We start from the raw sequence: 11,934 nt of genomic DNA on the forward strand, positions 1-11,934 counted from the left end.
CAACTTTACCTAGAGACATCACCTTAAAGCTGTTTTGGAAAATCCATCAGATGCCTCAGATGTTTCAATTTTTTCTACTTCAGAAATAGTTTCATTTACATACGCAATAATAACATCTGTAGAAGTGGAAAGAAGTATTTTCGTGTATAAAAATTTACTAAGATCAAATCGTCAAAGATTCACTTTCGAAAATTTGAAGCATTTTTTTATTATCTATTGTAATAAAGCATTTTCTGTTTGTGAATAAATAAAAAATAAACTGTTGAAATATATATGATTTATTGCAAAATGTACTTATTTAAATTTTTAGCACCTATTTTTGATTTTTTAGCACATATTTATGAAATTTTGATACTCGTAACATAGTTTCCAATTATATCTACATATTTTAGGTACCTATTATTACAACATTTTTATTAGCTCGTATTCTTATTTGTCCGGTGGTTGTTTGTCCAGTACAAATCTTGCAATCGATTTTTAACTAACTTCCCGACTAGCTAGACATTTGAGACTTTTAGAATATATCAGAACACGATGCCAATGCATTCTTTTAATATTTTTAGCCATCTTTAAGCAGAATTGAATTCATTTTCAGTTAATTCTGTTTTGTATGGAAAGTTATTTCAGAAGAAATCCGTATACAATCCACTATTATTGGTTTCTAAGGGAGTGGTCTTAGCAACTAAATTATTAATATGTACGTGCGTTACTATGGCAATCAAAATTACATTTCAGTATTCTATATTTGTTTGTTTGTTGCAAAAGAGCAAAAAAATGATTTGTTGACAATTGCCTTATTTGTCCTAAATTATTAATACATAGAATCGTCAAGTTTATATGATTCAACAGAAAATTTAAAAACATTGTATTTAAAAAGTTCTTTTTATCTTGTAATTATTCATTTTTAGCACCTAAAAATCCTAAGCCTACTTATAACTACTATACCGAAGTCGCACACCTACCTACTGCACAATGTATCTACAACAATTCGGTAGGTACTGTACACATTTGAATTCAACATGTAATCTACCTTAATATATACGAGTATATTATGCAAATTCAAAACCGTATTACAGATTTATGATTTCATCAGGCAATTTTGATCGACAATACAATGCCTTAATATGCTATAATTTGGATACAATACCGATTTAATATACAGACTATAAAAATAAATAATAAAACGATTTTTTTATACGACCCAATTTTTTTTAGAAACTACGGTGCGTAACGAATATTATTAGAAAAATTACCTAATTAAAAATTATAAAATGAATTTTATTATTGCGGCTGTTTGCCTATTATTAATAATAAGAACATAATAATATTTAAATGGCATCTCACTACATAATACAATGTACCTATATAATACCAACTTGCATAGACCTGCCTGAGGTGTCAAGAAATTATGGTTTGTAAAATAATATCAATGTGATCAATCAACAATTGCGGTTTAATAGAAATAGACTATATTTAACGACATTTATTATGTTCTTTGAAGGAAAGGTCTTTCAATATAGAGACATGTGTATCCATGGAATGTGAGCATCCTTTTGCCAGCTTTACTTTTATTAAATTTATTTATTTTAACAATAGTGATTTTGTGATACTGATTTTTTTTCCGCAATTCTTTGCCTAATTCATTTTCTCATCTACCAGATTCCTTGCAGTACCTACTGATACCAAGTGTTAATAGACTTCCCAATTCCCCTTCAAAAATATAATAAAGTAGATCCAGGGTGACTGGAAGGGATTTTCTTTTACTTTGCTTTAAAAAAACCAGAAATCAATGTATGTAATTGTATATATCTGGCCGACGCACGCAGTCCTCGATTGACCGCTTGCTCAAAGGTATTTTCTTAGAACTTTTAACCTAGAGTGAGTGTATATATTTTTAAAAGAATGTCATTTGATTTATTAGTTCATTGATCAAGGTCGTCAAGCTGTTGAAATGATAATGGGCTCTGGACAACCTCTCGACAAATGCAGTAATATCACTAAACGCCCACACGGGTGTCCTAAAACTCGCTGGAAGATTTGTTGGATGTACGTCACAGCGAAGAAGAGTGGAAGGAGATATGGGACGCCTTCATCCAGCAGTTGATCGACATCAGCCAATAATGATGAATAAAGTGATATTAAAGGGGTGGAAAAAACATCACCAACTGACGTAAAGCTTAAGCAATAACGTTTTCATGTTAAATTTTAGTGTATATATTAATATACCACAATGCAGGCCAGGCAGTAGGTATGGACGGTATGACCCGAAAGATTCAAATATGACCAATAGAATTTAGTAGGTAAATTACGGTGTCTACAATGTAATAGAGCATTATTTTGTTTATTAAAAAAAATAAGTAGGTAGTTAAGTACTTTATACAGTCATAAACAACAGCCAATTCTACTGATGTTTCTCACTCACTGGACTAGTAATTGAGTAGGTATGTACTATTTTATAAATTTGTCTATGTCTCATATACAGACGGTCTCATACGGTTGTGATCAGAATAGATAATAATTTTTGGAAAAATCTGAAACTGAGGAGTATAAAGTTTAATAATATCTCAAAGGAGTAAAATATTGTGTCTTGTGTAAAATAAAGTTGCCGCGCAGGTTTATACGTTTATCTCTGAATTTTATTGTAATCGCTACAAAATAACAATTTTTGTTTGTCATCATGACATCCATCGGCTCACCTTTGAGGCGGATATCACTAAATACTTTTTATACGTAATAGGTATAGGTACATTGTTTAACCCTTTACTGCATAGTGTCGCAAATTTGCGACATTTCAAACAATTTCGATATAGCCAATGCCATATGTGTAAATTATCAAATAATATCTTTTTTCGATGCCTAGAAAACTGTTTTACCATAAACATCCTACTTTACCGATTTTGTTTGGACATTTCAAGAAATAAAGCATTTCTGCATTATAGTCTATGCATTTCTGCTTTGACAGTTGACGAATTCGTATGTATGCGATAATCCGCATTTGTAAATAAATAAAAAAAATGTACCTATAGAAGATTGAAATTGGTTGAATAAAAATATCTACACATCAAATAAGGTGTGTACATTAGTTTTTTATAATTGTTTTCATTTGGTTTTGTATTTTGTCATACTGAAATGTAAGATTTCCTAATGTCGTAAATCTGCGACACCACGCAGTAACATACAAAATTTATTGGAATTTTCGAAAAAAAAAAATATTATTTTTCCTTCATTCACAAGGCATTTTGACACCAAGAAAAAATAAAATTTTCAAAAACAAAATCATGCAGTAAAGGGTTAAACTAAAACAGTAACTTTCATGTTATCTTTTTGACAGTCAACGTTACTATTATTTATCGTAACATACGTTAAAAATATTGAAGTTAAAAAAAAATTATATGTTAAATAATACTTTGAACTTTTATTTTTAACTGCATGTTATAAATATTACGTTTTTCGACCGATGGTTAGTTCAGGGCGAAAATTTCAAAGCGTAACATCTGAGCGATGTCAGACGTGCGAGTTACTGTTAACGAGGGTGTACTGCAGGGGAAAACTGCAGTCAGCGCGAATGGAAAACGGTACTACAGTTTTCAGGGAATACCCTACGCTGAACCACCGGTTGGAGAACGTAGGTTCAAGGTTGGATTGATAATTTATAACATATTATTTACCTATGTCCTTCGCCCTATATTATTTACTTTATAATGCCGTATGCACACTCTCGCCGAGACGTTTGGCCGAGCCACTCAAAGAGACTTTCCCTGATATTATTTGGTACACGAGAGGAGCAGAGTGCTTCTACTACACTATCTTCGTTTGGATAGTCTCGGCGAGAGTGTGTAACAGCATAACATCATATTTTTTAAGAAGGCGTCTTATTGTTGTTAATTTATAATTTATTTGTGTTAATGCAATTACATTGAAATTGAATTGAAAATGTAGTGATAAATTACGAAAATTGCAATTATATACAATTTACAGAAAACGTCTTGTGACAATATCTAAGGTCGATTATACTTACATAAAAATAATAATATAAAGTTGAATATATTTTTAAATTCTGTAAAAAAACATTCTTTAAAAAGAATACAATTATTTAAAAAAAAAAAAAAAAACCTATGGAACCTTCGATTGTGCAAATGACGCGTGCTGAACGAAATATAATTTGTCATATAAATCCAACTTGCGTCCATTTAATGTTCTTTTATTATTATATTAGTAACAATAATAATATATTCATTGACATGTTTTCTTTTTCAGTAAGTAGTAAGTAAGTAAATGGGTAACGTTTTTTAGTCACCTTTACACGATTTAAGAATTAATACCCCCGTCGCCATCACAAAACAAATTGACATGTTCACAGCTCGACTTTTTCTCTCCGATTGCCAGCGAGTCCAAAATTTCGTCGCACCTATAGCTGAAAATTATTTGCCGTTTCACTGAAGTACCGGCTTAACAGAATTTAGATAGAAGACACTTAAGTATATTAACTATTACATTACAAGACATAATTTATTCACCTCAAAATAATATAACATGGTACCTACTTAAAAAATAACGCGACATTAACATAAACAATATGCTATATTATGTAGATGTAAATCTATTTTACTGAGATTGGGTATTATATAGCGTTATTTTTAAATGTTAGAAATTAGATACGTACCTATCTGATTTAAAGTACATACTTACTTAAAATACCAAACCATCTTTACTTTCAGCCTCCAATCCCAGCAAAACCATGGAACGGCGTGAAAATGGCTACAAAGGAAGGCAACGAATGCGCACAAGTTCAGATGTTAGCCAAAAATTTTACGGGATTCGAAGACTGTCTTTTCCTAAATGTCTACACTCCAAAACTACCCTCAGGATCAGAAACTGAAGGACTTCTCCCTGTAATGATCCATATTCATGGTGGAGGGTTTATAAACGGATCTGGTAACATGGAGATCTTCAGTCCTGATTTCTTAGTAGAGCATTCTACAATTATAGTTACAATTAATTATCGTTTAGGGGTATTAGGATTTCTTTGCCTTGATATTCCAGAAGCTCCTGGAAATTCTGGACTGAGAGATCAACACCTGGCTATAAAATGGATTCACGATAATATAAAATCCTTCAATGGGGATCCGAATAATATTACGTTGTTTGGAATCAGTGCTGGGTCCGCTTCAATTGAATATCAAATGCTGTCACCAATGTCAAAAGGACTATTTTCTAAAGCCATACTGCAATCAGGGTCTTGTTTAAATCCGTGGGTAAGATCAAGAACTCCCGTGGAATTATCAACGAGACTGGTCAAAGCGCTAGGACAAGATATGTCTGATCCTACAGAAATGCAAAAGTTTTTGCTCAATGTTGACATCAAGGATCTCGCATTGGCAGCGTTCAGCCTGAAAAACGTTGTTGATATCAAAAGAACTGAGATATTTTCGTTCACACCAGTTGTTGAAAAACGTTTTGATAATGTTGAACCATTTTTAGTGGAAGAACCGATAGAGTTATTCAAATCAGGAAATTTCTATAACGTTCGAACAATTACTGGATTCTGTGAAAAGGAAGGTATATTGTTCAAACATTTTTACGACAAAGAAGTTTTGAAGCTAAAACAAAAACGATATCTCGATTATGTTCCAAGTTTCTTAATAAACGACAGGGAAGCTTGTGACGAGAAATTGAGAGATATTTACAAAAGAAATTTTGATGACAAAAACGAGGAAGATATGGTGAACGATTTCCTGTCAGATCTACTTTTTGTCGGAGGAATATATAATTCATTGAAATACAGAATGAGGCCTGATAAATCTGACTATCTTTACAAATTCACATACGATGGAAATCTTAATTTTGTGAAAGTGTCATTCAATATAAAAGAAAAGGGAGCTTGTCACGGTGATGATTCGACGTATTTGACGACATGTTTTTATATCCAAGATTCCAAAGCTACTCCAAAAGACAGGACTGTTCGAGAAAGACTTGTGACGATGTGGGCAAACTTTGCAAGATCAGGGTAACATTTTCCTTTCATATTTTCTTTCAAGTCTTACTACACCTAAGAAGAGAATCTACCTCATGGTTTCTTTAATATTTATTAAACACTTTCTTGCTTTGGCGAAGGGTGGAGGTAGGCTGTTGAAATCCGACAGAAATAGTGCACACTCAACTTTGACAGTCAAACGTATTTGTTTTTAATGAACTAATACTACAATGTGTAGAATGTGTAGAATGTGTAGAATGTGTAGATAGATAGTGTTTGTTAGTTTTTAAATTTCAATTACATCCTGCTTGATCCAATCCATAGTAGATTATATTCAAAAAATATTCATTTATTAATAAAATATCTAAAATTATGCCATTAAACAATACATCATTTTAGTGAATTAAAAAAACTAACGAGCACCATCTGCAGATTGAATTCATAGTTCAATGAAAACAAATAAGAATGACTGAAATGTGAAAAAAAAGTGCACTATTTATGTCGTATCTTAATAGCCTACCTCCACCCCTCGCCACTGTTTTCTTGTACTATTTTTCATTTATTTGTCATACCAGCATCAGCTCAGATCTTTTCCATCCTGTGCGTACACTGTAATTATGATCTTGTTGAAACTAAATGAAACTAAGCCCAGGTATGATACTTATGTGAATGAAGATTTGAAAACTTTTCTCAGGGTTTTTGCTTCAGGTTTTATCGACAGCGACGATAACCATATGAATTTTGGGTACAGTTCGGTTATGAGGAATACAGCGGCAAACACATTTTGAAAATAGCCGATATACTGGATTATTTGTTAGGTCTAACCTAACCTAACATAAACTAACCCAAACCCAAAATAATCCAGTATATCGGGTATTTTCAAAATGTGTTTTCCGCTGTATTCCTCATAACCGAACTGTACCGAATTTTGTTTCCAATCGTATTGAAACCCACCTATTATATTCAAAATATTCCCTCCTCCATATTTTAGCTTCCGTCACCCTTTATCTGAACGAATAGTTGCACGCTTACAACATACATACTACCATTAAAGATCCATTCTAATTGTTATTCCACTGGCACAAGGGACACTAGTTAAAAAAAATGCAGGCAGGACGAAGAAAGAACCCCTGGAAAATACAAGTGACTGTATTTGTCTATGTTTCGGATTAAGGATTTGACTGATTTCCCTAATTATATGTTCTAATGGATTTACGTTTTGTACTACAGTGAAACCCCGATTTTACGGTTATCACGGGACATGGGTTTTCATGGAATAAATGCGGGATGTTATATAAAATAAAATTTAAAAAAACTCGTTTTTCTCCTGGATTTTTTTCGACGTCTTGAATTATTTTCAGTTTCTCAGCTAGAGTTCTAGTTTTTTTATGGGGGGCATTTTAGTTGCGACTTATAAAAATTCGTGATACGAGATGCAAGGCAAACTTTAGCGCCGACCGACCTGTGTAAACAAATCGACGCTACTGAAAGGTCTGTTTGTATCGTGAATAATTAAAAGCGAAATGAAAAATTTTCAAGAAAACGGTCAATCGGGATAATATTTGTGACAGGACTATAATATTTAGAGTATTAAGGCGATATATCGGGAAAAACGATAAATCGGGGAACGGTTAATGCGGGATTATTAAACATTGTTCTTATGAGTGTTTGGCGGGACTTTCAAAAATGAACTATCCGTGCGGGAAAACGATTTATGCGTGAACGGTTGGTAGATCGGGGTGCCACTATATTCTATTTGAGTCATTTTTGCGACGCGCGTTTCGCCCGGAGTCGCAAAAAATTACTCAAATGGAATAGTACAAAACGTAAATCTATTAGAATTTAAATCCAAATGCCATCAAGCAGTGGCGCACCCAGGAATTATTATTGGGGGGGGCCCAAGAAGGAGAATGTAAATTAGTCCCATAGGCTCTTTTTCTTCTTCATATAAATATTTTTACATATTTTCACAATACATGCGATATACATAAGGACATTTTCAACTAGTTGAAAATGTCCCTCTGAGGCGGACGAAACCGGTCCTAATCTATTTAATAAAAGTGGAATATACAATATTTATTCCGAATTCCACCGAAAAAAATGTTGTTTTGATTTACACCACCACCGTAGTGGGTGTAGTCGTTCTTTTCGCAGAATGTTGCAGATTTTTGGTATTTTAATATTTAGGTTCCAACATATTAATTGAAGATGGACAAAAAAAGAATTATTGCCTTTAAATTATATACAACCTACTCAATACAACACAGCCTTATATCTCGTTTATCGGTCTTTTGTCTATTGCACTCGGTGTACCTACACCATGGCCCCCACATCCTGAAACGGGCCCTCAGGCTAGGGCAGTGGTCGGCAAACTGCGGCTCTTTGGCCCTTTGAGTGCGGCTCTGCCACAGATGCTCTCTGTCATATTTGAAATGGCTACAAAGAAGAAGCAAAGAAAATGGAAGAGGATAACCGTAAATGTAATGTTGAGTAGACCGAGACTTCGCGTTTATTCAAAACTTAAATGGCTTCCCGACCTGTATTTATGTGTCGGGAAAAATTGACGCATTCAAATTTAGAGAGATACTACAACTAAAAACTAGTAATTTTTCGCTAAATATTCTGTCGATGATGCAAGGAAGAAAGCAGCTGAGGAGAAGAGTCAAGAAAAATAAAGTTCTGTATTTAATTAGGTACTGAATAAAATCTTCCAACAATGTTAATATTGCAAGTTTTGTGGTTAGTAAAAAGATTTCCAAGAGAGGAAATCAAGAGTAAATTGAGAAATCGATTTATTGATGAAAACCTGGAATCGTGCTTAAAATTAAATCAACAACATACGAACCTGACTTACCCAAACTTTACAAGGAGATGCAAGGCCATTATTCACATTGAAATTGTCAGTCATTGTCATGATTCAATTGTATGGATACCTTACTTACATTTTAATTTTTATTAATAAATAAGATCATTATTACGTATGATATTCAGTTTTATTCAGTGTACCTACCTATAATTTAATTAGGACTTTAACTAAACTACCTACGTATATAATTTAAGTTTAAGAAATTTGGCTCTCAAAAGAAATCTCAATCATTGTACTGTTGATATTTGGCTCTATTGACTAATGAGTTTGCCGACCACTGGGCTAGGGTATTTGACGGGCCCCCTATCCACCGCTTAGATTAAAGGCAGTGTGAAACACTACATTAACGATTTTCAAATTGTGTTTTAGTTCAAATTGAGGGTACTTATACAGTGAATTATTGGCGATTTTCAGTACGTCATCTACTTTAATAATGGAGCTGTCGACACATAATAATCAGAAAATATATTGGACATTTATATAAATTAAAATGTTCATAGTCATGAAGTATAACAGCGCCGCAGGCGACTTTTTTACTATTAAAGCTAATTTTTGATATGTGTTTATCTCACTTATCTGGTCAACCCGACACGCCGGGCCCCCAGACCTGTCAACCCTCCCCAGCCATGACCTATACCACTCCGGAATTCGGGTGGACACCGAGAATTTCATTAGGGAACGGGTTTCTAAAAAAACCTGACATTAGTGTTTCGAAATTTTTGTATTAGAAATTAAAATCTAAGAAATATTACTAAAAAGGATGCTGGAGAATTACAAATTATTTTTTGCCGTGTTGTTTGTCTAAGCCCAAGGTATAGTTTTTTGGCTTTCGATTTCAATATGTAAAATCATTCTGATGATTTTCATATTTTGGGGGGGGCCAAGGCCCCCTGGCCCCCCCCCCTGGGTGCGCTACTGCCATCAAGTACCTTCGGTCGATAGTATTAAGGCTATACCTCAGCTGAGGCATGGTCTAAAACAATCGTGACTAGGCGATGCGCGGATTGCGAGTCGCGGGTGCAAATGACGCGAACCGAACGAAATATAATTTGTCATAAAAATTCAACATGCGTCCTTTTTATGTTATGTTTATTATTATATTCGTAATAATAATACTATATTCATTGACATGTTTTCTTTTTCAAGTACATGCGGAACGTTTTTAAGTCATCTTTACACGATGTAAGAATATATTCATCGGACTCCATCACAAAAGAAATTGACGTGCGAACAGGTCGACTACCTCACTCCGAATGGCAACGCGGCCGAAATTTCGTTCCACATAGTATTGAAAATTATTTGCCGTTTCACTTATGTACGCTCTTAAGATTACATGTTCATTGTAAATTATAAAATGTAGCCTGAGGCACTAATAATGCACTACATGTATCTATGTACCTTGGCCATACGCATTACATAATATATTTCATTGTGTTACAGGAATCCAACACCAGCCCAGACAGACCTCATCAAGAAAATTTGGAATCCAGTTTCGGAAAATAAACTCACGATTATGGAAATCGGCGGGGAACTCATTGTGAAAACTAACCCTTGGCCAGAGAGGATGAAACTTTGGACTGAGCTTTATCATAATAGAGTTTAATTTATATTATTATTAGTGTATATATTATAAATAACTCTAGTAACAAATAGTATGGAACGCGTGGGCCAAACATTCAATAAATTGGTTTAAATAATATTCTTATTATTCATCATCTGCAATCATGAAAAATATTATCATTAATTTGTAGCATAATGTAGACTTCATTTTGTAATCAATCGTTTTAAATCATTTTTTAAAAACAATAATATTAAATTATTGAATGCTTCTTTTTTGACCGTGTCCGATCCTAATAAGATCAGATAGGCCTCCACAGAGTGGAGGTTTGTATTAACAGAATATTGTTTTTACGAGAAATGCATGTTAGCCACTTACAACTGTTACTCAACCTAATATGTTCATACTCTAACTCAAAACGCAAATTGAATAAATGTTTATTTTCCAGACCCAGGATTTCAACCTGGGTCCCACGTCACTATAAGCATAAGCCGATGCTTAGCTGCTCGGCTCGGTTGTTTTAATAACCGACTTAATATTTTCACATACTTATCTGTTGTTAGTTTAGATAAGATAAATTCTTACCAGGTAATTTCGAATAATAATCATAAGTTTTAAACGAGGGGCAAGCCATCATTCAAATATTGCCAATATGAATGCACGATGCGTTACATGACAATGAATATTGAAAATACCGTACATATTCATTAACACGTGTTTAAATTTATTTCAATTTTCGCCACCCTCAAGAGTCATACCTTATTTTAAACACACCCAAAAGATAATCAACTTCCATTATTTATGTGTTCCATGGGCCTTAGATTATTGTACGACGGGAATGCGGTATGGACTTTATTCGGATGCATTTAACGGTAAGAATGCAGCTATCTTTTAGTGCATATCTCATTTATAATATGTGATAAACAAATCAGTTTCTACGTTATCATTCTTTGTACACGTAAAATGTCTGAGAATTAAATCTAAGCAAATATTTGACAAGTCAGTGCCCATGTCAAGATTGTCAAGCCGACGCGATCTAGTTTCTTACATAGGTACCTTATATACATACTGCTCAAGTGTAAAATACAGATACCTTGCATGAGTTGCATGTAACATAATATTTATTAAAATACAGGTAAAATTACAATGCTAAGTAAAGTATGGTTTGGACACGTACCCATCAATTAAATTACGAGTATAAGTATTGTGGTAAAAGTGATCATCGTGCGTGTCTGCGGAATTTGAAAACATCAATTTAACAGAGTTTATGGACACATTTCACCAGTGACGTCCCGTGGGGGTAGGCAGATTGAGCGTAACTTGGGGGCGGCAGTTACCCGAAGGGCGGCAAATCGTGGACAATCATTAGTTATATTATATATATAGAAATAGTTACCTAAACTTAGTAACAATGGAAATATTTTTCCATTAAAAAATTCAGCTCACTGAATGGAAACAAAGTGTATTAATAAACATAAAAGGTTTAACAGTACTATTTTTTTTGTCAGGTTCGCGATGTCTAGTTGACTTCCATTT

At 33.6% G+C, this 11,934-nt stretch overlaps 1 protein-coding gene across 1 annotated transcript; it reads left to right on the plus strand.

Moving 5' to 3' along the window:
• Positions 1-3,501: 3,501 nt before the first annotated feature.
• Positions 3,502-10,443, plus strand: LOC147063206 (esterase E4-like). The gene is made up of 3 exons (XM_085960013.1): positions 3,502-3,636; positions 4,719-6,007; positions 10,281-10,443. Exons 1-3 carry the CDS (start codon positions 3,502-3,504, stop codon positions 10,441-10,443), a joined length of 1,587 nt encoding a protein of 528 aa, XP_085816139.1.
• The last annotated feature ends 1,491 nt before the right edge of the window (positions 10,444-11,934 follow it).

This window comes from Rhyacophila brunnea, unplaced genomic scaffold (assembly GCF_057557595.1).
Source record: "Rhyacophila brunnea isolate RB1 unplaced genomic scaffold, BYU_Rbru_1.0 scaffold_9, whole genome shotgun sequence".
Lineage (NCBI taxonomy): Eukaryota > Metazoa > Arthropoda > Insecta > Trichoptera > Rhyacophilidae > Rhyacophila > Rhyacophila brunnea.

Excerpts from the sequence above, each read along its gene's own strand:
- LOC147063206 (XM_085960013.1), top strand. The coding sequence starts at position 3,502 with ATGTCAGACGTGCGAGTTACTGTTAACGAGGGTGTACTGCAGGGGAAA. Across the intron at positions 3,637-4,718 it reads TTGGAGAACGTAGGTTCAAG|CCTCCAATCCCAGCAAAACC; the intron begins GTTGGATTGATA and ends CTTTACTTTCAG. Across the intron at positions 6,008-10,280 it reads GCAAACTTTGCAAGATCAGG|GAATCCAACACCAGCCCAGA; the intron begins GTAACATTTTCC and ends ATTGTGTTACAG.